Source organism: Schistocerca serialis, chromosome 1 (genome assembly GCF_023864345.2).
Source record: "Schistocerca serialis cubense isolate TAMUIC-IGC-003099 chromosome 1, iqSchSeri2.2, whole genome shotgun sequence".
Lineage (NCBI taxonomy): Eukaryota > Metazoa > Arthropoda > Insecta > Orthoptera > Acrididae > Schistocerca > Schistocerca serialis.
Window position 1 is genome coordinate 652,403,899 of NC_064638.1, and position 27,444 is coordinate 652,431,342.

General features: G+C 42.4%; 2 protein-coding genes across 3 annotated transcripts in view; one reads left to right on the forward strand and one right to left on the reverse strand.

The window, feature by feature from the left end:
* Positions 1-27,444, forward strand: part of LOC126479202 (uncharacterized) — a 687,919-nt gene that overhangs the window by 331,785 nt on the left and 328,690 nt on the right. For both annotated transcript variants that reach the window (XM_050103765.1, XM_050103768.1), the window contains exon 4: positions 13,135-13,254. The gene's annotated coding sequence lies outside the window, so the exon portion shown is untranslated. The remainder of the gene's footprint in view (positions 1-13,134; positions 13,255-27,444) is intronic.
* Positions 6,686-27,444, reverse strand: part of LOC126420542 (protein PRRC2A-like) — a 116,516-nt gene continuing 95,757 nt past the window's right edge. The window contains exon 2 of the mRNA XM_050087231.1: positions 6,686-6,907. Within this exon, the coding sequence (XP_049943188.1) occupies positions 6,686-6,907 (222 nt within the window). The remainder of the gene's footprint in view (positions 6,908-27,444) is intronic.

The window sequence follows — 27,444 nt, forward strand, 5'->3', positions numbered from 1 at the left end:
GTTGGGTTCAACACGTAAACTCTGGCAGGTAACAATTGTCAGCTTTATTGTGCATTCGTAGACGCTTTCTTTGAAGACATTGTTTGTCTTTTCGATAGTAAACAGTGCCGACGGCAGTAATTCTCACAAAATTATTTCTCCGAGCAGTTTCGTCTCCAGCAATGATACGTTGCTAGAGAAAGAGCCACCTTGTAAACATCTTTTAATGTCTGTAAACTCAAGAATGAGCAGGCAAGTCCTCGTTATCTCTCCCCGTTACGTCACAAGGAGACCCAACAGGCTGTTTTACAAGGCTATACCGATCCTTCCGCAGTGCGTCTTTTAAATCAGTGGCGCCGCAATGCACACTCGTGCCTGTAATCTGTTTATTTTTCTCTAAATGCGTGAATACTACAGGAAAAATAGATCTCAGTAACTAAAACACAACTAACGTAAGAGACCATCAAGGACAGGCTTTACACAAGAGACTGGAAACTTATCCTTGGTGGAACTGTATGGTAGTTGTGGCGTTCTTCCAGGAAAAGCCAGTTCCTCCACCACAAGCGCAGCTTGCTTTTTACTTTACAGAATATGAAGACTTCTGCTTTTAAGGCCTTTTGCTGTTTACGACAAACCTCTGTGGTCGTTGTGGGCAACGTGTTAACCGCCATGTGGTGTGTATGAAATACTGTCGAAAAAGCCTTACCATGCCGCTTATGAAGGAAGTAAAAATGAAGTAATTATTTGCATAGTGGGACACTTTCATTTTTCGTTCTGTCGTCGGTATTTACCTATGATTTAGATCTGCTTGGGAAATGATCTCGGTGACATGAAAATGCGGTTATGGGGATGTAGCGAACTACAACTGTGGAATTTAGGATTACTTCAGGCGACTTACTAAGCTACACCAGCTTTAATACCTTCGCAGAATTTCTTGTTTTATTACATGATTTGGATGTATTTCAAACTTTACATTCGTTTTCTTACGTAAAAGTGAACGATACGGTAAATTAGATAGTAATTACATATGAATTTTAAAAGCAAAACAATTGAGTCATGCAGATTCTCATGCGGGTAAAAACAATAGGGCAAATCTGACTAGAATCATACCTGGCTGTAGATATTCCTGACTGCAAATATTGTACTTGAATAAATGGAAAACCGTTCTATACAAACCTGTCTGTGTTGACACAGATTCTGAGTATCGTTAAACCTGGTACTTCTCCTTTACTTACGTCACAGGTGGCTCTAACACATGTTTATATGCATGGTGATTCAGCTGGGTTTTATGCAACCCGCAATGCCTTCGAGAACCACGTGCGAGATTTTCGTATTCTCTCGCTCGCTATGCATAAGCTATTGGTCATAAAGAAAAAAATGAACAGAATCTTTTTGTAAAAAATGTAGTGAATTTAAATTTTGTAATGTGATACATTTTCGAATTATTCGAGAAACGTACAAAAGTGACTTGGAAATGTGTTTTTCTTGAATAACTCTGAAACCGTGGCCTCCAGCGGAAATGTATCCCTGTACAAAATTTAACTTCATTAAATTTCCTACAAAAAGGTCCTGTTCATTTTTTTCTGTAGGACTGGTAGTTTACATGTAGCGAGCGAGAGAATATCATAAGTTTGTGCTTGGTTTTGGAAACCGTTGTGGGTTGCACAAAACCCAGCAAAAAAGTAGCTGAATCATTCTGAGGTACAGACACAACACATAATACAAATATATTCTGGTACGTTAGAGTGCATACATTCCTTACATTAAAAAGAAAACACCGCAGGTCGTATTACGCACACGAAGAACCACAACTTTTGAAGCTACAGACCGGTCGACCGATGATAAATTACATTGCTATGCAGTACAGATAACTAAGCAGCACCTATGCCAATAGTGGCAACTTGCAGTATGTCATATCCTCAAAAATACCGCACACAAAATTCAAACACATTGTCGGCCTCCCTTGCATAACCTGGAAGTCCATCAACATTAAGAGGCAAACTATGTAGATACTTTATTCATCGCAAAATATAATATAGAATAATTCCTTTATACGTTATGCTCATGGTTGAACCCATAATGCTACAGTAAGAACCTGTATGATATACCTAACGTCAATGTCCCGCGGCTGAAAATGTGATTCCGTTTATTAATGCAACTCCCTCGTACATACTTAAAGTAATGGACTATTACGCAAAATTTATCATTGGTATGAACACTATATGTATATAACTTGTCGCACGTGACAATTAACTGCTCTTTGTCTCCTAACGAGAATATGGGGCTTTACCTAAGTTAGGAGTCCAATGGGTGGGTACTATTATCCTCAGTGGTAAGTAAATATACCTTATACTCATTACGCTTACTGCCCTACACCATCAATTACAACCAGCGTGTATGGCTACAAAATGAAGCCCATTAATCATCCGATAAATACTGTCTAGAAAGCCTCACGATACTAAGGTAAAGATGACTCATGTCCAAAGGTTGAGCTGAACACCGTATTGTTTTTATTAGGCAGAACTTTGCTTTTTGATTTCTCTTCTCTCACACCTTGTAAGTGACTTGTCGTGCCAGTTACATGGGGACTGCGGTGAGAGTGGGCATTTCACATTAAAAATTCATTGCCAGATGCTAAAGAATAGATAAGTGGCAAAGTAATTGCGCCGACTGAGCACTGAACTCCAAACCTTTCGACTGGTAGCTGACAGTGATCCACAGAGACACATCCATAAAGGAAAACGAAGAGAGCAGGGTTTCAATACTGCACTGCCAGTGCCTGTTAGTCGACAAAGCGAACCATAGATCCAGTCGCCACGTTAAGTACAGCCAAATGTTCCAGTTCAAAATAGTGCACTTTGTTACTTGGCAGTGCAAATAAGAAATGCGATCGCGGAAGCCTTTCACGGTCAGTCGAGCACGCTCGCTGGCAACGTCATGACATGTACTGACGACGAGTAGGTGAAGGAGTGACGCTGCTGAAGAAATAACAGACGGAACGTGCAAGCAAAATATTAAAACTGACGTTGGGGGATGGCATACAAAGTACGGAGGGAGGACACGATACAGAGCGGAGTGGGATTAAAGTATCTAGAACCAAAGAAAAAGCAAAGTGAACGTAATAAACATCGCAAGACAATATGGATAAATGCATTGTCATGCAACAAGTTCCGTTTATTATAAGCGATACAGAGAAACATCTGCTTTGTGCAGACTTCACACCTTTAGTTGAATAGAACTGAAAGTTAAGATTAGTGAGGAAATTTTGCGAAATTTTGTTGTGTGTATGGGAGTTCATTTTAAAAGGCTCCAGAACAAACAAGTCATCATGTGCGAAGGAGACGGCCTAATTTAAAAAGTGGACAAGTACTAGCAGGACTCGCGCTCTGAGGGTACCGTAGAAACTCAATTATGTATAATTATAGATGTATTATGTGACATAAATGGCCTTGTCTTTTGATTCCATCAGCTTGGAAGCTTAAAGTTTTTACATCGCCAAGGGACCGTAGACCTTAATATTTGAGATAAATTTCAATTTGATACTCTATCCGTTACTGAGAAAAAGGGGTCTCAACAGACGGACACAGACTGACAACAAAGTAATCCTACAAGGGTTCCTTTTTCACCCACTGAGTTACGGAACCCATAAAAAGGCAAGCTGCATTAGATTTTTGTGAAAAGAATGAACGATGAGGATTTATTCGTAGACATGACACTGTGTATTAATGTTGTTAAAAGGATAGTGTGCGAGGAGTGTACAGAACGTTTGTAAACAGACAGTGCTCCACGTGAATGAATACTCGAGTGTGCGCTGTTACCGCCAGACCTTCCTGTGTCCAGTCTTTCAACACGACGGAGCTGTCAAATGATCAGGACTTCTCAAAAATGGTTCAAATGGCTCTGAGCACTATGGGACTTAACTGCTACGGTCATCAGTCCCCTAGAACTTAGAACTACTTAAACCTAACTAACCTAAGGACAGCACACAACACCCAGCCATCACGAGGCAGAGAAAATCCCTGACCCCGCCGGGAATCGAACCCGGGAACCCGGGCGTGGGAAGCGAGAACGCTACCGCACGACCACGAGATGCGGGCGATCAGGACTTCTCTTCACTTTCACGGGCAATACTGTTTAACGCTAGAACACTGAAGGGGAAATATAACATTGTTGCTAAACCATCGCGAAGTTTACTCCTCCACATTTTATTGAAACGAAGTCATAATTTATAAGCTACGCATTAGTTAATTACAATAATTAGGTCTCCAATGGTATGTTACATACCAAATTAAGTACAAAAAGTTCTGTTTTGTACCCTAATTCAAATGTAAAATATACGAGGGTATGGTACGGGAGTGGTTTGATAACTCTCATAAAAAAAAAAGAGTTGTGTCGTTAACAACCCAACTTACTTCTCGACATAGTCACCTTTGAGGGGTATACACTTGGTCTTACGATCTTCCAGCTTTTTCATTCCATCGTAAAAACAGGTTCTGTCAAACTCTGCAAAATACAAGTTGACCACAACTATCGTTTCCTCATTTGAAATTTGGAAATTGTGGTAAGTTCCTATGAGACCAAACTGCTGAGGTCTCCGTCCCTAGGCTTACGCACCACTTAATCTAACTTAAACTAACTTAAGCTAAGGACAACACACACACCGATGCCCGAGGGAAGACTCGAACCGGTGGGAGCCGCGCGAACCACGGCAAGGTGCCTCAGATCACGTCGGTACCCCGCGCGGCTTCCTGATTTGATGAAAATTTCTTTCCAGCAAATCAGAGTTTCAATTTCTGACATAGGAAGAAGCCACTAGAGGATAAGTATAATGAGTAGCATAACTCCAGCGTGCTGGATGTATTGAGTCAGCAAGTCATTTTAGATTGTGATTCAAAAAGATACAGCGTGAGTTGCAACTAAAATGGATGTTCATTTAGTCGGTGACAGGTTTCGGGCTACGCCTATTCTCAAACTAAGCTACGCCTATTCTCAAACTAACCAATGTTTGCCAAGTAAAATGGCCGTATAACAAAATAGCAACAAATAAAATGGGACCAAAAACATATTTATCCACTTTATTTGCTATTTTTTGGGCGGATATTTTACTTGGCAAACATTGGTTGATTTGAGAATAGACATAGCCCGAAACCGGTCACCGACTAAATTAACATCCATCTTAGTTGCGACTCTGGCTGTCTCTTTTTGCATTAGAATCTAACGAACAGGTGTTTAGGAACCATTTCAAAGCCCAATTCATGCACTTTGGTCAGTGTTATGACTGACGTGTGAGATAGTCCATTATCCTCATGAAAGAGCATTTGTTGCGTGCCAACGTTGGTCTTTTTTTCACCCACCGTATGTTTCCAACGATCCAATACAAAAGGGTCTAGTTACGGTTCTGCCGTTTTCCAAGTAATCTAAGAGCATTATTCCTTGTGAATTCCATCACCTTACCAGCTGGCAAAATGACTTTCGCCATCTTCACTGCACCTTCACCAACATTTGTCCATTGTGTGGTCTGCCGGTTTTGACTCTGTTGTGTGATCATGGATCCAGGTTTCATCACAGAGACAAGTAGGCGCAAACAGTCTTGTGGATTGCGATTAAACACCGCCAGACATTGTGCTGGAATGTTGTGCGGAATTTGCCTTTTGCTGACAGAGTAATCGCGGCAGCCACCTCGCACACAGCATCTTTCTAGGCAATTCTCCGTGTGGGACAATATTCACTCGCCCCGTTGAGATGCTTATGGTCTCAGCAATCTCCGCGATCTTGCATTACCGCTTCATGGAATCTGTCGATGATTTCCTTAGTGGTGACCTGAACTGGACGGCTTCATCTTCGGTGCTTGTCCGACGGCGTATAAATTCCTTAATCAAAAAGTAAATAGTCTTGAAAAATGTTGCAGAGTCCGCGTGAACTTAATTCAGTTCTGTTCCGATTTGTGCGGCAGACCAACCCTTCAAATAAAAATGTTTAGTAACGGCACTAGACACATTGACCAATTCAGACAGCAGTCAAAAAATAACTATAGCCTAATAAGTTTCCTTTAATTTACGTCTATGGTCACAATCTTTTCTGTTTAACAGATTACCGGTTCCGGTCTTTAATGACTATCATCATATCTGGTTTAACAGATTACCGGTTTCGGTCTTTAATGACCATCATCACATCTGGTTTCAAGATTACCGGTTTTGGTCTTTAATGACCATCTTATTACATATACGGGTCACTGTGTTTTTTCGCTACGATGTCGCAGCTTGTGAGAACTATACCCTGCGCATTGTTGAAATTCCTTATATGATCTTTGGACCGAGCGAGGTGGCGTAGTGGTTAGACACTGGACTCGCATTCGGGAGGACGACGGTTGAATCCCGCGTCCGACCATCTTGATTTAGGTTTTCCGTGATTTCCCTAAATCGCTCCAGGCAAATGCCGGGATGGTTCCTTTGAAAGGGCACGGCCGCCTTCCTTCCCCGTCCTTCCCTAATCCGATGAGACCGATGACCTTGCTCTCTGGTCTCCTTCCTCAAACAATCCAACCCTTATATGATCTTTGGAATAATGAAGCTTACCAACCATGAAGGCCCATTCTTCATGGAAAATTGCGACTTATGAAACCACTTAGAAATGTACAGTTAAGAGTAACTGCGTTGCTAAATAAGTTAATGATTGTGGTGAGACATGGAGGGGTGCCTCGATCTGTTTACGCGAGGCCCGCCACGCACTGTACCGCAGACCCCGGGCACCAGCCGTAGCTGCCTGCCCTGCAGTGCGGCCGCGTGGGCGGAGGCGGCGCCGCGGCCCCCGGGCTGCCAAAACGCGGCCCGCTACCAGGGCCAGACGGCGGCACCGCCACTACTGCGCAGCCCGGCCTCAAGGACGTCTCCATCAGCGCGCGCCGCTGCCACGGGCACTGCGTCTTCCCCTACGTTACAGCCGCATTTCGACTCACTAATCTGTTTCTCTCCTTCTCCATTGCGTTTCTCCGTGTCAGACATCCATCTGCTACTCGTGACTACTGGACAGGCTAACACACTGAGGAGACAGAAGTCACGGGATAGCGATATAGAAATATGCAGATGGCGGTAGTATCGCTACACAAGGTATAAAAGAGCAGTGCATTGGCGGAGCTGTTCTTCGTACTCGGGTGATTCGTGTGAAAAGGTCTCAGACGTGATTGTGGCCGCACGACGGGAGTTTGAACGCGAAATGGTAGTTTGAGCTAGACGCTTCGTACTCAGGATCTTGGTGTGCTAGTACCTAAAGGTCGAGCTGCACGATTTGTATGTTGTTGTTGTTGTTGTTGTGGTCTTCAGTCCAAAGACTCGTTTGATGCAGCTCTACATGCTACTCTATCCTGTGCAAGCTTCTTCATCTCCCAGTACCTACTGCAACCTACATCCTTCTGAATCTGTTTAGTGTATTCATCTCTTGGTCTCTCTCTACGATTTTGACCCTCCACGCTGCCCTCCAATACTAAACTGATGATCCTTTGATGCCTCAGAACATGTCCTACCAACCGATCTCTTCTTCTAGTCAAGCTGTGCCACAAATTTCTCTTCTCTCCAATTCTATTCAATACCTCCTCATTAGTTATGTGATCTACCCATCTAATCTTCAGCATTCTTCTGTAGCACCACATTTCGAAAGCTTCTATTCTCTTCTTGTCCAAACTATTTATCGTCCTTGTTTCACTTCCATACATGGCTACACTCCATACAAATACTTTCGGAAACGACTTCCTGACACTTAAATCTATACTCGATGTTAACAAATTTCTCCTCTTCAGAAATGCTTTCCTTGCCATTGCCAGTCTACATTTTATATCCTCCCTCATCAGATATTTTGCTCCCCAAATAGCAATACTCATTTACTACTTTGAGCGTCTCATTTCCTAACCCCCGCAGCATCACCCGATTTAATTCGACTACATTCCATTATCCTCGTTTTGCTTTTATTGATGTTCATCTTATATCCTCCTTTCAAGACACTGTCCATTCCTTTCAACTGCTCTTCCAGGTCCTTCGCTGTCTCTGACAAAATTACAATGTCATCGGCGAACCTCAAAGTTTTTATTTCTTCTCCGTGGATTTTAACTCCTACTCCAAATTTTTCTTTTGTTTCCTTTACTGCTTGCTCAGTATACAGATTGAATAACATCGGGGAGAGGCTACAACCCTGTCTCTCTACCTTCCCAACCACTGCTTCCCTTTCATATCCCTCGATTCTTATAACTGCCATCTGGTTTCTGTATAAATTGTAAATAGCCTTTCGCTCCCTGTATTTTACCCCTGCCACCTTCAGAATTTGAAAGATAGTATTCCAGTCAACATTGTCAGAAGCTTTCTCTAAATCTACAAATGCTAGAAACGTAGGTTTGCCTTTCCTTAATCTATTTACGATTTGTATAAAGCCAGCTAAGTGATTTCGTTGTATGGTTACCATACTTGTAATGACGCGTGTGTGGTAGTTATGAGTGAAACACTGGATGTTCACTTTCGTGGTTCCTTTATGGTTGCTTAACTTCACCGAGATACCGAACAATACTGACTATCGAGGCCTTATGCTGCCTTAACATTATGACATGTATTTTTTGTTCCATATGTTTTTATAATACGAACATCCCACATGACTGGCTTCACTACTTGTGTATTAAACAATATATTGAAGGTACAGTTATTTCTGTTATGTTTTCTAAGATGGTTTCAACTTTTATATAGTATTAATTGCAATTATTATAACAAAATAAGTGTAACGTACTCTGAATTGGATTCTTTATTTATTGTACGTCAGCAGTGAAATCTTCTTCGATGGTCGTTTGCCTTTATATGACACGACGTACTCTTGTTTGTAATTACTACCACAGTGCCAACTGATTTCTGGTTGTAACGTCTATGATGTTTACCTAACAATCTCAGTCTTCACTCTGTTTTACGTAATAATTTATGCTTGATTTGCTGGTATACTATTGTTCTCATGTTCATGAAGTATCAGTCTGTGATATGAGACGGTATAATATGCATTTGATCAAGATTCAGTGAAATGTACTGCACAACAGATGTTATATTCTATCTTTATTTAAAATTGCATTACATCTCTTTAATCTGATCCCAGGGTGCTTGAATATGTTGATCTATGCTTTACAGATCTGATGGTGGCAACGTAGTTTGCTGACACGGCTTATCACAATAAATGCTTGATCTTCTTGAATCTTTGAAGATGTACTTCTGTTTCTACATTAATCGAGATCGCCCCTGAACTTTATAATGTCAGGAATATATGAATACACATTTACTAAGATCTAAAGTATAAGAGAAGAAGATATATTTACTTCTACAGGAAAACTGTAAGGCATTGACAACGTTCCAAACACACATGTAAAAAGAGGTAGTATTTAGGAGTGTAGTAGATTTACAATACATTGAACACTTTCCGTATTCACTTTCAGTAACCTGCATCTCTTCTTCATCAGCTTTATCCCCGAAAAGTTCACTTGCTGTTTCGTGATCACTTGGAATAGAATTTTCGATAGTAATGTTGCTCTCGGGATCGCCATTTTGATCTGAACAGTGAGCATCACATTTATCTATCTATCTTACTACACGTTCCTCGAAGTTAGGATCTGTAGTTTAACTTTTTGTGGGTTCTGAGACATAATCACGAATCTGAAAACATTACATTAATTGTGTCGCAGAGTCCCGTGACTGTAAGTTCGTTGTGTACAATGCTCGTCTTGATGAAAGACTGCAGTCGCCTAAGTACGCGACGTGAATCCGCACTGTAGCGAGGTACGGGACAGGACATGCTCCCTGATCGACAAATACGAAAGTTCCTACAACTTCATACTTTCCTGCTGTCCCAGAGAGTCCGCAACGCCGGTTAAGGGCTAAGAACGCAAAACAAAACTGACTCTGACTCTCCTGTAGTAACACACATCGCAGGTAACGTGACTAGTCTGTTTGCTGAAGCTGACAGTAAACACAAGTACTACTCAACTGCAGTATTATAACCCTTGGGCTTTATCGGAAGCACGCGGTGACGTTACGGTAAACAGATACAGTGCTGACTAAGGAAAACTCATGGCTGTGTTAGTGCAGTCAGGTCAGTTGTGGTTGTACGAGTACTGTCAACCCCGATTACGCGTTGACTCACTATCAGCGGACCGCATCCCCCTCATTCCCAGGTGCAGTAATATTGTGTTCGACAAATACTCGTAAAATGTACACCGGTCATTCAGTCAACGGTCTTCGAACGAAGTTTTAAATGGGTGCGATGCACAGCAACGAAGGGAAGGTAAAAATGCTGCCATCTGTGGACAATGTAAGTTTCAATTTTCCTTTTTTTCCCCGCTGTCAACTCCAGCAAGCCAGCAAGAAATCGAGTTATGTTACTTGAAACACCTGCACTGTGTGTTTTATTACAGGAAAGAGAAATTCAGTTTTGTGTTATGTCTTTAACCTTCCTACTGCCAGGATTTTTTTTTTCTTTTGTCTCACAAAGTACCACTGGGGTCACATAGACCCCAAATAACTTACACTTCACATATTAGTAATATTATAATGAACTAACATGTTCAGTGCAACAATAATGATTCTATGTTCATATTATATCGTTCAAGAAACAAAGAGAAATTTCGATTGAACCCAGTAATAATTATCGAAAAAGAAGCTGAATAAGTTTAAATGTGTTGTAAATATGAAAATGAACGAAATATAATTGGATACAATTGACTCAGAGGGATAAAGTCATATATTTTGAAAATAATAGTTTTGAAAGCAAGGCAGATACATATAAGATTGAATAACAAGTACACTGTTTTGTTCTGCTTGTTATTCAACCTTAAATATGGAATCCTTCTACCAAGAAGAAACGAAAGAACCCATAAATAAGGTAGATATATATTTCCAACGTGCTTAAGGGGTAATATTGACCCCAGTGGTACTGGAGAGTTAAAACTTTATGTTTACAAATATGATACCCTGTGACCCATATTTTTGAACAGGTATTGAGGAGAGGAAGTGGATTAGAAAGTAAAAACTATGGGCTGCTGTTTAAAAGTGATTTACAAGAAAGGAAGTCTTGCTGTTTAATGTCCCTCTGGTAGCTAAGCAACATTTACTTGATATATATATTTTGCTTCCGGGAAAAAATTATTTGGGATTGTCAAGATAAATGGGACATTCTGTGCAACAGGTGCAACAGACCAATGTGACAACAACCGCCATCACACATTTTGACGATCGTACAGTCAACGTTCCGCACGTTTTACAAAGGAAAGTATCCTCTTCCAGGTACTTGACAGTGGTTTGCAAAGTATGGATATAGAAGAATTTGTATTTGCGAAACAGTTCATCTACAACGCTCTAAAAATTTACGTCACCGTGAAAGATGTTTCACGAGCTTTCATCAATACTTAATTACACATTACGGAAAATACCAAATTCGTTGCCTTTTTTCATCTTATAATGGCTCTATATCCTCTCGAGAGCCAGACCATATGGTAAACTAAGATACGAGAAGAATGGAAGAACGGCAATGTAAAAGAAAATATTTGCATATTTTTTTAGAATGATCACAGAAAATCGTAGAAAGCTTGAAATAGGCTCACTGGATTAGATTCCTCTCTATTACGAGAAACCAGGGCTTTTGTCTTCTGAATTGACGTATCTTCAGAAGGGATGTCACAAGGGAGCAGAATATTTGTCGCCATAATAGGTATTTCTGAAATGTATGAACGACTTACGAGGATGAAATTCGAAAACCGTTAAAGAGCATTGCTATTTGACTAGCGTATAGCTAAGCAAATCTCTCAGATCTGAAGGGTCGAACGTTAACATTAAAGCCATAAGAGATGGCTACGCTACGATGTGATTTCTCGCAACGCGGCAGACCCTGGGAGAGTTATTGCCTGAGTTGTCAGACCACTTGGACGTCTTATTTCTGTTTGCGTTTCAGAGGCGTGTCGGCCCGACACCATCAGCGCGTTTTGATGTCACTTTTACGACGTTCCCTCGCTTCAGGGAACTGTAATTGAAACTTGTAAACAGAGGCCATCAACTGCGTTCAACTACTTGCAGACTTCCGTCACGGTGAATAATTAGTCCGATTACACTGAGTTAGTGGTCTATAGCATAAAGTGTGGGTAATAAACGTCCGTGTGAATAGTTCATCAGTTACTACGACGACGTAATCAAAGGACAGAATAGTTGTCATTTATAGCCGGGTCCCGCTGGGAAGAGGAATGGGAAATACCAAACGTAACTAGAGAAAACTATTATGGTTGCATTCAACCTCACCTTGGTTTCGTAACGTGTAATTACATCGTAGAGCTATCTCTACAGTCACTGGGATGGGATTTCAGTCTTATTCGTATCGCTTACAATTAAGAAATTCAGGCACTCGTGTTGTCAGACCATTTATGGTCATACAGCAGCATCGTTTGTTGGGGATTCAAGTAACATGGAGGAAAATTCCTTGCAGAATTGAGAAAGCTTGGGGTAGCGCTCCTTACAAACAGTACTGGTCTTTTATTAAAGAATCAGAATGCTGTTACTAGCTGTCGATAAGATTTATTTTAGTTAGGAGTTTTAAAATTTGACCACAGAACTATACAGAAGATGTAGCCCCATTTTTAGTGATTGATTAAAAAATTGTGTGTATCTCAAAGAGTAGTGGCTTCAAAACTTTTGTAAACATTTCTTGTAGAGAAAAATTTCATTGTTACTTCGTCTTTTAGAAATTTCCCTTCTTTTACTGGTGAAGAAATATTTTGTAGTTATTTTAAAGTAACATAGTAATATGTTCACTGATATATATTTCAAAAAAATAATTTTTTTGTAACTGTTGAAATCTAAGTAGTGTAATTGTTGGTGGCTAAATAGCGCACTCGAGCTGAAAGACAAAAATAAATAGTTGTCATTTACAGTAGGTTTTGTTTTTCGGAGCGATCAAAGACACACACACACACACACACACACACACACACACAAACACACACACACACACACACACACAAAAGAGCGCTTAATGATTTAATCACAATTGAATTTAAGTTGTACCAACAATAGTTTGTTACATTTATAGATAGTGGTTACCGAATGTAATAGTTTACACTGCTGAGCGACTACAAAATGCGTTTACTTTCTGTTCCAGTTCAGCAGAGGAGGCGGACGTCAGCCGTGTGTGAAAAATACCTGGATTCGACGTCTGTGGAATTTCATTTACCTTCCACGGTGACACTTTACTAAAGTTACGCCACTCATCGATACAGAAGTGAGTTGGTACTTTTACAATTTGAATTACAAATTGATTTTTGTTTACGATTTTCTTGCAGTTGCTTATATTTTTAAGATGAGGTTACAGGTATTTTCGATTGCTTAATAATAATTTGTGGATGCTGTAACGTCTTATGCTTCTTTTCATCTGCAGTAGAATTTAATAGTACACAACATGCATGAAAATATACTGAGAAGCTATGAACTATTATACCAGCTATCGTGAAACCTGTTCTACGCTTTGAGCTCGGTGAGATAATTTTAAAATCGGTCGTCCGCCCTTGACAGTACATCTGCACTAACAAATTCTTATGGATAAATACCACGTCATGGAAACTAAACGATCGTAATCTCATACAGAGCAGCAGGAAATGTGTCTTCTTCTCTTGGGTTTTAAGTGTACTTCCTATTCCACATTCCTTACGCTCACTACGCATAGTGACAGAGACAACGTGTATGAACGATATACGTGGCGGAGAGATATCCTCTTCCCTCATCTTGTCCACAGTTACAGCCATTCTCGTTGCAGAAGCACAAACAAAATTCTACAAAGATTAGAAACAAAGCCTAACAAAATACTGTAACGTTCTTCAGTATCTGAGAAAAGAAATCCTGAGATTACACAGATTACTGTCCACATAATATCCCTGATACTTGCACCTCTGTACCCTTTTTACAAATACGAGCGACAAAAACCATGCAGAAATCGTTATTGTCCATACACGCGTTCCGCCAGATTCTTTCAGCATACCGTAACACGGAATAAATGAAAGCAGGAGTTATTATTCGACAGTTTTTCTTTATATTAGTGAGCGCATGATTTTAGAAAGGATTAAAGCTCCGTTGTCGTCGATTTCATTAGAAGCGTAGTGCTGCCTCGACATGGACAGTGATGAAAAAAAAATTGCCGTGGTTTTGTCGTAGGGACCATCGTCGCTTTCGCCTCAGATGATTTATGAAAACATCGGGAAACCTAAGTCGGGGTTTGAAATCTGCTTCTTGCTAATCACGAACACATTATCCCGCTAACTTGCTCCGCCTGCTGCGTGGTCCTTCAGTGAAGAGAGGAAGTGAGCCTTAACGTAGTTTCTCGTACATTTCTGGTTGTTGACGGCAGCTCAGTGTCGTGGTTGATGCAGCAGTTATTTTAGTGATAGTGAACGTCTTCTGTGCTCAGATTCAGCTGGTGTTTAGCCGTCGTCCTCTCTGAACAGAGAAATCTCTCTCTGGCACCGAAGTACAGTAATGGTTCCACAAGAAATTTCAGGAACTATTTATGAGCGCGCTCTAAAATTGACATGATTGATAAGGAAATATCGGAAATCGAAGAACAAAGTAAGGAAAACGAAATAAAATAAACTATTTTGCCAGTAGGTGACATGCTCAGAGTGATTACAGTTCCGTAGTTTGATATCCGGAACAATTAGTAATAACTAAATACTGAAATGATTTATTGTTCTTTGTCAACATCGGTTTAGACTTCTTATAGATGATATTCGGATGGTTGCAGCTCATTTATAACCATGCAACGACATTCCTGACCGTTTCTTGTACGTGATTTTGTCATAGTGCCCTGCAAAATAAAATAAATTCAAAGAATAAAATGATGAAGGTTGTGCTCCACAGGTTTTATAAGTTTGTCAGATTATGACATAAAGTGTCGAAATTAGTTGAAACATAGTAATACATTTGGCGGCTTTTGAGTGGTGTACATAAAAACGTTAAATAATGAAATAAAAAAATGAAAATAATGGTTGGGGCTATGAACAACGAAATGCACTGAAAGACGTTTTATACTGAGGTAATTGTACAGAAAAAGTCTCAGTGTAATACAGAAACTGCAAGATTGTAACGCTTAAATGAAAGGACGAAAAACCTCTCGTAGTAGTGTCCCACTAGTGCACACAGTTACAAACGTTTCATCTGAAACACCGAATGGAGCACAATATGCTCATATACGCTTATGAGTGAGCTGGGGGACTCCGAAGGACGTCTCTGAATGTTCGAAACGTGTCATGGTAATGAATAATGAAAGCATTTGAATGTCATGTCAGTGTATTGTAGTGGATGGTGACTGGCTGACTGGAACACACTCTTTGAAAATCGGAAGTAATGAATAAAAAAAGGTAAAATAAAACGGACGCCAATTATGAGACGAAGGGCATGAAAAAAACAGAATAGAGTATGATGTACGATACAGTGGGCTTGGAAATGAATAGTGTCTCGTAAAGAGTATAATGCACATCAACAAACAATGGTAATGGAGTATCGAATAAAATCAGATGATTGGAAGTGAATTAAATTCGGAAACGAGACTCAGGAAGTAACAGACTAGTTTTACTGTTTGGGCAGCAAAGTTACTGGCTGAAATACAGAGGATGTAAAATGCGGTCTGGCAGTAACAAGAAAAGCTCTTCAGCAAAAGAGAAATTTACTAACATTGAATATAAATTTAAGTGACAGAAAGTCTTTGCCTGGAGTGTGATCTTGTATGGAAGTGGAATATCGACAATAAACAATGTAAACAAAAGAATAATAGATTTTGAGATTTTGAAATGTGATGTTACGGAATAGTACTGAAGATTAGATAGGTAGCTCGAATAACTGAGAACGTAATTTTTCGCGGAGACAGTCTTGAATAAATGCTTCATGGAGTTGTCAGTGTCGAGATTTCGACGACTTCTGCCGTCATCGTCAGGAGATACCTCGATAGACCGTTAGGTACTTTAGTTGGGCAAATTCTGAAATGGAGACGTCATAGAAGTAGGGAACATCCGTATGCTACCAGAGATTATGTTGGTGTCTGTGACTGAAGAACATTGGTAGAGATTCTGATTTCGGTAGATGGTGGATGATTCAGCTGATTTCCTGTTGCTCCTCAGCATCAAGTGTCCGCTTCCACGCGTCACTCAAGGTGTAGGTATTGTTACATGTTATGATTTCAAAAGCTTCTTTAATGACAGAATCTCAGTACGTGGGCCGGCCGGAGTGGCCGTGCGGTTCTAGGCGCTACAGTCTGAAGCCGAGCGACCGCTACGGTCGCAGGTTCGAATCCTGCCTCGGGCATGGATGTGTGTGATGTCGTTAGGTTAGTTAGGTTTAATTAGTTCTAAGTTCTAGGCGACTGATGACCTCAGAAGTTAAGTCGCATAGTACTCAGAACCATCTGAACCATTTGAATCAGTACGTGGATGCATGGGATAGTATTCCTCTTTCGTTAAACGTAAGTGTACGTTTGTTCACTAGGCTGGGTTCGGCAGCTGTAGATTTGCGGAAATCACGATATTTAATATGGCATCGGTGCTCCGTGCAGCTTTCTGAAATCTTTCTTACTGATTGATCGCGTTGGTAGGTGCTAGAACGGTCAATCGACAACAATGACTTCAAAAAGCTGCACGGAGCACAGACGCCACATTAAATATCGCTATTTCGACATTCTACTGCTGCCAAATAAAGGCTCATAAACAAACATACAGTTATGTTTGCTGAAACGTGTACAGAAAAATAAATGATTCCAGTTTCATAAAAAGTTGATGAGTTGTTCAAGAGAACGAGCTTCACAAATTGAGCAAATTAAAACGCTTTTGTCCACCTCTAGCCTCTAAGCAAGCAGTTATTCGGCTTGGCATTGATTGATAGGGTTATTGTACGTCCTCCTGAGGGATATCGTGCCAAATTATGTCCAATTGGCGTGTTATATTGTCAAAACCACCAGTTGGATGGAGTGCCCTGCTCCAAACGTTCTCAGTTGGGATGAGACTCGGTGACGTTGCTGCTCGAGGTAGGGTTTGGCGAGCACGAAGACAAGCAGTGCGGACGTTATCTTGCTGGAATGTAAGTCCAGGATGGCTCGCCATGAAGGGCAACGAAGCGGAGCGTAGACAATCGTCGACGTACCGCTGTGCTGCTAAGATGCCGCGGATGACAACAAAGGAGTCCTGCTAGGAAAACGCATTCCAGACCATCGCAGTGGTTGTCGGGCCGTATGGCGGGCGACAGTCAGGTTGATATGAGAGCCACGCCCGGGGCGTCTCCAGAAATGGCAATCTGTATCTCTAGAAACGGCGACAATTTTCGTTTTAGCTCATGAAGCTTGCCAAAAAGGGGTTTAACTGGAGACTGTCAGGAGGAGAGCTGTTGGAGACGTTAAAAAGGAAAGTCAGAAAAAGATGAGGCTAGCGTACTTCGCACACAAGCGGGATGCCCAGGTTCGATTCGCGCCACCGGAATTAAAATTTCTGGTGCTCCTCTTATGCGACTTGCCTTCAGTCTGGAATCCGACAGGAGTATAATTGTCTTCAGTGATGAGTCCTGCTTTGAAGTGAGCCCCAGTGACCAGCGAAGAAGTTGTCCTCCATCTAATCGGCACAGTCGGCCAGTGTAGCGACCGGTTGTAGGCGCTTAAGTCTGGAACCGCGCGACCGCTACGGTCGCGGGTTCGAATCCTGCCTCGGGCATGGATGTGTGTGACGTCCTTAGGTTAGTTTGGTTTAAGTAGTTCTAAGTTCTAGGGGACTGATGACCTCAGATGTTAAGTCCCGTAGTGCTCAGAGCCATTTGAACCATTTTGAATCCAACCCGACAACCTGGAGTGATGGTCTGAGCTGCCATTTCTTCTCATAGCAGGACCCCTTTGGTTGTCATCGGCGGCTCCCTCACAGCACAACGGTTAGTCGACTTTCTACGCCCAGTTTTGTTGCCGTTCACGGAAAGCCATCCTGGACTTACATTTCAGCAAGGTAATGTCCACCCCGCACTCTGAGAATCTGTACTGCTTGTATTCGTGTTTGGTAAACCCTACGATGGTCGGCAAGGTTGCCAGATCTCTTCCCAGTTGAGTGCGTTATGGGTAGGACCATGCAACCAGTTCAGGATTTTGACGATCTAACGCGCAAATTGGATAGAATTTGGCACGATATCCCTCACGATGACATTCAACAAGTCGAATAACTGCTTGAATAAAGGGCCAGAGGTAGCCCGACGCGTTTTGACTTGCTGAATTTGTGAAGTTCCTTCTTTTGCATGTGTGTATTTGTGTGTTTAGTGGCAAAGGCGCCTACGTACTGGGATTCTGTCATCAAAGAAGCCGTTGAAACCAGAATATGTAACAATAACTGTAACCGAGGCAGTGACTACATCTTGAGTGGTGCATGGAACGGGCACTTGATGCTGAAAGACAGCAGAGAAATCAGGTGAAATCATCTACCATCTATCGAAATCAGCATCGCTACCAGTGTTCTTCAATCACAGGCATCGACATAATCTGTTGTACTACATGGAAGTTCCATGAGTCTGTGACGCCTCCACGACATAATTCGGCTAACTAAAATGTTTACGGAAATATCTCCGAGGATCAGGACGGAGGAATCCGTCGAAAGTTCGAGGCTGACAAATCTGACACTGCAAGAACTCCGTAAAGCATTTGTTCAAGACCGAACAATTAATGAAGAGGTACTGCATCAAACTGGAGAGAAAAGAGCTTTATGGGGCAATCTGATTAAAACAAAGGTTAGGTTAAAAGGAAACAAACAGAGGCAACAAGGAACGGTTAAATTGGTAGCTGTGGGAAACATAGGTGGTGAGGGCGGGGGGGGGGGGGGGGTGAGTGGGGGGGCTGATTGTAGAGAAAGATCCAGCCCACGAAGGTTCAAGCTGTTATACACAGATCAAAAAAAGTTTTGCGTCACCCCCATTACCAGAACGCCTGAAGATAGACGTTGACCGTGGATATTGTATCACAGACACAGTCCCTTTGACTGTACAGAGATATCACTTAACTAGCCCAAATATGTAAACAACCATGCATGATCAGCGCCTATTAGTCAGAGGAGGTCCGACGGCCGATCAGTTCCAGTCATTCCACCAGGAAGTAGGTACACGGCTCGTGTTGTCTGTAGTTCAACAATCCCTAGACGGTCAGTACCGCTGCACGATGGCGTCCGCATTGTTGCTTTGTGCCAGGAAGGACTCTCAACAAGGGAAGTGTCCAGGCATCTCGAAGTGAACCAAAGTGATGTTCACACAGAGAGACAGGAACTGTCGATGACATGCCTCTCTCAGGCCGCCCAAGGGCTACTACTGCAGTGGATGACCGCTACCTACGGATTATGGCTCGGAGGAACCCTGACAGCAACGCTACCAGAATAATGCTTTCCGTGCAGCCACAGGCCGTCATGTTACGACTGATACTATACGCAATAGGCTACATGATGCGCAATTTCACTCCCGACGTCCATGACGAGGTCCATCTTCGCAACCACGATACTATGCAGCGCGGTGCAGATGGGCCCAACAACATGCCAATGGGTGTCGCATAGGTCTTCAACAGACAATCGTCGGAGATGTTTTTGGAGGTAACCCAGTCAGGCTGAACGCCTGAGACACACTGTACAGCGAGTGCAGGAAGGTGGAGATTCACTGCTGTTTTGGGGTGGCATTATGTGGGGCCGACGTACGCCGCTGGTGGTCATGGAAGGCGCCGTAACGGTTGTACGAGACGTGAATGTCATCCGCCGACCGATAGTGCAACCATATCGGCGAGGCATTAGTCTTCATGGACGACAATTCCGCCCCCATCATACACATCTAGTGAATGACTTCCTTGAGTATAACAACATCGCTCGACTAGAGTGGCCAGCATGTTCTTCAGACATGAACCATATTGAACATGCCTGGCATAGACTGAAAAGGGCTGTTTATGGACGACGTGACCCACCAGCCACTCTGAGGGATCTACGCCGAATCGCCATTGAGGGGTGGGACAATATGAACCAACTTGTGGATAGTAAGCCACGACGAATACAGGCATGCATTAATGCAAGAGGACGTGCTGCTGGGTACTAGAGGTACCTGTGCACAGCAATCTGGACCGCCACCTCTGAAGGTACAAAATGCAATGTGTGGTTTTCATGAGCAATAAAAAGGGCGGAAATGATGTTTATGTTGATCTATATTCCAATTTTCTGTACAGGTTCCGGAACTCTCGGAGCGGAGGTGATGCAAAACTTTTTTTGATGCGTGTAGTTTGCAAAATGTTAAAATGTGTGTGAATTTCTAAGGGACCAAAATGCTTAGGTCATCGGTCTCTAGACTTACACACTACTTAAACTAACTTACGCTAAGGACAACATACACACCCATGCTCGAGGGAGGACTCGAACCTCCGGCGGGAGGGGCCGAGCAATTAGTGACATGGCGCCTCTGGCCATTCCGCGCGGCTTATGGTTTGCGGTACTGCTACTAGCACAGGAGAGCCTAGCGTGAAGCAGCGGCGGCCGGTTATTATGTGCTAATGTGCTGCACTACAGCATAAATGTCGCAATAATGTTATGGCATTTCTCTTCGAGTGAGAGCCAAAAATGGGACTAAAATTACACGGTTTCTCTTCGAATGGGAGCCGATTTGCAAATAAAACGGACGAAAACATGTTTCGTAACGCTGTCTCCGCGATAAGTAGAAACCGATGCGAAGCGTTGAAACGGTCAGCCCTCTGCGATCAATTCAGAGAAGCGACCTTGTTGTCTGTTTTCCACTGCACGTGCTCTGATTTAATATCATCCCTTTCTGCACCACGAGCGCTACATTGCCCGTAGCAGCAAGTCAGTAATTTTCTTTCAGATAGCGTAGAACGTGTTGTGCAAGTATAAGGTATACGAGAGCTATGCGGAGGGGTTGACGTGTTGGCTCCGTGGCTGTGTTTAGCAGTGGTGATTGATATTCGTGGGCACTGGTTCGATTCCTGCTGCTACTAAATTTTCTCCATTTTTTTATTCCTAGCAATGTTAAACAATTAATTATAAAATTTAAATATATTTCAATAGTTCAATTTTCGTACGTAAAATTTAGTTACCGTTACAACGTTTGTAAGTCAAAAGGCTATGATGGTTGTAAAACATGCGACTGTATGAGCAAATCTGGTATGAAAGTTTATTCTTTTCATAGCAGATGCCACAGCAATGAATTTATTAAAATAATGTGGCACTTTCTATTTTCGCTGTACCGGTGTTAATTTTGTTTGTTCATGGCTAGTTTCAGCCTTCTAGGCCATCCTCAAGTGATTTTGTGACTATGTAATAGAAAACCATGCCATAGAAATTGAAATGCCTTTGTAAACGTCAAGCGGTCAAACCAACAAGACAGTATCTCTGAATCAAAACAAATAGAAAGCAAATTTAAATAATGTGACATTTCATTATGTAAGGCGTAGTTTCCTCTCGCAGAACTGCAGAATCACTGGAGAATGGCCAAGAAGGCTGAAACTAGCCGTGAACAAATAAAATTAATACCGGTACAGCAAAAGTGGACATGCCACCTTCCTTTAGTAAGAAAGTGTTTTCTGTAGATGTTCTAGTAAGGAGATCCTTTTCCATCATAGGAGGAGAAAATGAGATATATAGAATTAGGTAGATCTTTTCCAGACGTGAATCTAAGAACAGGAGCGCGTTGGATGAGGCACACTGATTTGACTCAAACTATGTTAACCGAAGAGGTAAATGGCACTTTCACGATTTTATAATATTTCACCTGATTGAGACATAGGAAAAGGTAAAATGCTAAAGATGCCTGTGTCGCTCTTTTCAGCTCACATACGGCCTCAGACTGCCTTCCATCCCTATAAACACGCCTTGCAAGTATGCCCAAAAGTTTTTCCGGAGGGCAGGGCAAGACGTCGATATCTTTACCTTCTAACCACTTTTTGGTTATAGCAGAAACATGCACAGGTGCATTATCTTGTTGAAACATTAAGACTTTCGTCCCCTAGGTCCTCATACAGTCTAACCAATTCTGTCTCTAGCATTTAGTCGTAACACTTTCACCACCAAAATTTATGCTCATTCTTAACTGCTGGACTGTTCTCATATCACGCTAATAAGACTGAAATCCACTAGCCCCAACTAAATTAAACTTCTTCTCGTCACTGGAGAACACTTTGTCCCATTCTGAATTTGATGACATATGATTTTCCGCAAACTTCTATATAGTCTGTTCATGTCTGAGTTTGAATCAGGTTTCTGCAGTCTTTTCTCAGATACAAGGTGATTGTCATTTGATAAAATTTGTCGCACAAGCCTGACAGTTACTGGCAACAAGTTAAGGGGAGTAACCGTTTGTGGACTTTGCTTTGCGCGAAAGTGACCGTTTCGGTGCCTCAGATTATTTTCTACTTTGAGCATATTCTCCCTTCTGTGTACATCGTGCGCCCAATACAGCGAAATTATCGATCACTGTACTTAAACGGTTCAAGCTCTCGGCGATCTGACTGTCATACAGACACCTTTTCTTGTATGCACCGATTTTTTACTTTTTCGTCACGTGATAATAGTTTTCCGCGTGCCCCTGTCACAATCATGGTTTATGTACACAACCCACACTGTCACTAATGGTGTCTGTTTTCTATCTACAGTAAAGGCATTTACGCACACACTAATACGCCACAGAGCCGACTGCCTTTAATCCGAGTTCCATCCACTACCACCCGAATCGTAAATGTCTCGTTATATACTGTACTACTGACCTCAAATGCGATACCATCTGACTGCATTTGTCTGCGTACTGGGTCTCATACTATTGCGTATACGCTCTTCACAGCTATTCCAGTCGACAATGTTGTTTTTCCTTCACATACCCATGCCATTATACTGATTTCCACCACTGTAGTTACGGTTATTACCCTTGTAAGTCAGATGACTGTAGGCCAATAAATTTTAGCACGTGGGTAAAATTTTTGCACTGGCGTGAAGAGATGCATCAAACCGGTCTTCGGACTGAAGACCACGACGGCAACTGGTTCTCAAATACAGGTACTTTATCGCTGACAGGAACTTTCGATGAAGGCAAAGTCTTGGCAACATGCTTGTAGGTGTAGCCCAAGGCAGACGTACATAATTTGTAAGCTATTTTTTAAACCCTGAGGAAGTAAGTAAAAGCCGCATGTCATTACAACATTCGATTAACTTCCTTTGCCTTCGTTGGAGGCGTTCGTCCGTAACGTCGTCGTTGTGTCCAAGCTGTAGTGGGAACTATTCCCATTGTGAAATAAGCGTTGCAATTTCAATAGGATGGCAGAAGATCCACTTCGTCAGCAGTGCGCAGGAGGCAAACGATTCACCCCGCTAGCAGCGCCTGCAAGCACAGCCAGTGCAGATCGGCTGCCTCGTTCCCACTGCCGTCGCTTCTATCGGTGACGTGGAGCGGCCACTTTGCATTCTGGCGGGCGCGCGACGCCGCGCTGGCAGCACATCCATCAGCGCACTTCTCGGACGAGATAAGCGGCTCGTGGGCGGAGGTCCATTGTCTGACAGATGAATGGAATCGGCAGCGGCTACGCGCTGCAGCCCGCGTGATCGTAGCGTAACGCCGACTCAATGGAGGTACATGTGCGTACTCCATTTACTCGCTGAATGAGTTGCGACATTAATGCCTCTGCGGTGACTTGGAGCTGCATTTGTCGTGCACGTGGAGAACCGCAGTCGCAACAAAAGCGCCAGTTACCGCAGGGCAGCAGCAGTCTGTTAGGCGGATGGTGAGGGAGGGGGGGGGGGGGGGGGGAGCGATCTGTCTCCTACGCTGCAACATCCGCCACCAATCTCTGCGGGCGAGGCTATTGCAGTGATGTTGCGAGAACGGTGCAGCCTGCTATTGGAAGCACTACATATTCGTAAAGCGTCGGGTAGGTTGGTGTAAAGCCCCGCATGGGGTAAAAACCCTCACCGAGATTTCGAATTGACGATCATCCATTCAGGTACTGAGCACCAGGTGACAGGTTTATCATGTTGTAACTTATTATTCACTGAAAAAATTCGTCCCAGCAAGTCGCTCCAGAAGCGAGAAAATGAGGTAAGTCTTTTTCCTACAACTTACTGAAACGCGGCCAGACGCTTGATTGCTTTGAGGATGGAAGGACTGGGCAAACAGGGCTTGAACACTGTTCGTGAGACATACAGATCTGTGACACCAATGGTGTGGACTTTTTTCTCCATGTCGCACCTAATATAATACAGACATTCTAGTTTACAAATGAATCCACATTCAGCCATCTTCATCATTTAATCGTATATCCAGATTTTCGACTAAATGTGAATGAGAAACCGAATCTACGATGCCTGAATAAACATGTCAAGTTTTCATATACAGATTTGAGTCAATGCATAAACTATCTGTCCTGTTTTGAGCTATACGAGAATGCTCTATGTTTTTGTTTCTTATGCAAATATCATAGACAATAAGGCGTAAATTGATGAAGGGCTTCTGAAACACTACTGGTAAATATGCGTTAAGTAGAACAGACGAAGCTGGGTTACTGGGGCATCCATTCGTCTGCATCATAGGGCGTTATGAGAGAAGGCTACATCTATTCCTTCTGCACCTCTCCTGAAACTCCAATCGTCTCAGCTTTGCATCACGAGGCAACTTGAGATTTCTTGCGTGTAATGCGGTCCCTGTTGCGATAAAAGTTCGCTGATAAAAATTCGCCACTGGTAAACATATCAGCGCAGATAAAATAGTGATGCCCCTTGAACGCAGTTCGGTGACCCTGCTGGAGCGACCGACATCTTTCATCGTTCATCGGACAGTGTTTTGCGTTCCGCTGTTTGATAATGCTGTGACGAGACGAAATAATTTTACAATTGCAGTAAGTTATTGCTTGTACCTCACGATGGAATACTAGTGCACTTGTTTTATCCTGTGCAGTATATAATCGAAGGCCAAAAATAGGTCCCGTGAGGTTCAGGGCACAATACACATCCATTCACTATTTTGATTGAAAGATGGGATTAGTTGATTGGATACATCCTAAGGCATTGAGGAAGTATGGAGGGTAAAATTACTGTATGCGAAGATCAACATTTGAATACAGTAAGAAGGTTCAAATGGAAGCAGGCTGCAGAAGCAATGTGGATATAAAGAGCCTTGCACGGGATATACTAGTGTGGAGGGCTGCATCAAACCACTCTTCCGACTGAAGACATTTTACGTCCTCTGCGGGTCACTCGCAGAAATATTTGGCACAGCTGTTAAGACACTGAATACGTAGTTGGGAGAACCAAAGTTCAATATTTCATCCGCCTGTTCCTAAGGTTATTTCGAGTGCGCTGCAGAAGTTTGGTGGAAAGCCCTTACACATCCTCCATATTGTCCCGAAATCTCCCCGTGCGATTACCATATTTCTGGAGTACTGAAGAAAGACGTTCGTAACCGTCGACTTGCCTCGGACGAAGAGGCGCACACCAGCGTAAAATAATGGTTTTGTTCGGATGAAAAGGTGCACGCCTGACTACAATCACTGTTCCGCAGGCAATCGAAAACATTCCATTAACCCTGCGTTGGTACTATGTTCGTTTGTACCACCGTTGCTACGAGGGGTCTCACAGACCCGATCTGCATATCAGTCTGATTTGTTAAGGACAGGGAGCACAAAAGGGCTTCACATTCACGTATATAGTGTAGATGAAGTAAGAAAACATGTTTTGATTTGGGCTTGAGGAAATTGTTGTCGTTTATTATTACGTAAGCAAATTAGACAGTTCAAAAATGGTTCAAATGGCTCTGAGCACTATGGGACTCAACATCTGAAGTCATCAGTCCCCTAGAACGTAGAACTACTTAAACCTAACTAACCTAAGGGCATCACACACATCCATGCCCGAGGCAGGATTCCAACCTGCGACCGTAGCAGTCGCGCGGTTCCGGATTGAAGCGCCTAGAACCGCTCGGCCACCGCTATTAGACAGTGATTCTAACATTTACATACCGTACAGGACAAAAATGGTTACACAATGTAGAACAATGAAAGCTACGAAAACCAAACTCAGGTATGAACAGATGAGTAGAAAACAAGTACGAAAACGTTGTAAGTAAACGGAGAGTCTCCACAATGTCTTTTGAGCGTACTGTTTCCACATGTCGTTTTACCACACCAGGCCACTACATGCAGTCCTTACAAATTAAACTTGAGTGTTTTTTGAGACACACAGACTTAGAGCATTTGTAACAAATATGTTGCGTTTTGTTATCTTCACACCCATAGCACCGTCCTCTCTTAGGCACAGTACTCTGGTTCACACACTGATCGTCTTGCTGTTCGACCCCCGACAGTCTGTTGACAGATCTTTTGAGAGGTCGGTTGATATGCTTACTGCCAGCCCTGTGTAGTAATTCGTCTCTGACAAGAGCCTTCCCAAGTGATTTTAGAATGTCTCTTCTCGTGGTCTCCCCTGGTTTTTAGCTCTGAAGATGACGAGGCTATTTATGCCTGCTACATTCAGTAAGCAAAAGAAGAAGGCCAACGGCAATCTTCTAGTTGTTCTTGCTACATCATAGGTGGTACACATCTGATGTACTAAATCTACCGCACCCTTAGTAGTCTTGTACAGAGTTGTCATCTCCGGCTTCATTTCTTCCCCAGTTGTTGCATCTATTTTGTTGTCATGCTGCATAGTACTCATTAGAGGTAGGCACCTGTTTTTCTTTGGTGCATAACTCACTAATGTGCACGTCTTCAGAAAGCCAAAGATATTTGTAAAAGCATTTCTACCTCTTGTGTTCACGAATTCTTACTGTTCCCAAAAGTGCTAATTTATGGCCTTTCAGAAGTGACAGGGCCAGTTCATAGCTCGTAAACCAGTAATCCATCGTTATGTTCGTTGACGTTTTGGAAATATGATTACACAACCTTTTGACGATATCAGCTGCACGATTACTCAACTTATACGGCCCATCTGGCCGCTCACCTAAATAAATTTCAAATTTGACGTGTACGCCGGTCTTGCATCGGCCATATTGAACACTTTTATTCCATATTTGCCAGGTATGGAAGGAATGTACACTCGAAAACTACATTGTCCTCGAAATTTGACAAGCATATCGTCTACAATGACATATTCTCCGAGAGAATAGTGTGCTATGCAGTTCTTGGTGAACAAATCAAATATGTTTAATATAGGAGCTAATTTATCCTCTTTTCGCCTGTCGGACCTCGTTGACGTATCGTAAAACCTCAGACACTGTGCCAGAAACCTGAATCTCTGTAGGGTCATTGTAGAGTAGAATAATTCCAATCCTGTTCCATCTCTGTCCCAGAGTTCTTCTAAATTAACCCTACCAACCTTGTAGGTTCCACCCAAATACAAGAGACCAAGAAATGCTTCAATTTCACCTTCATCTGTCTCATGAATGAAGGTCTGTTTCG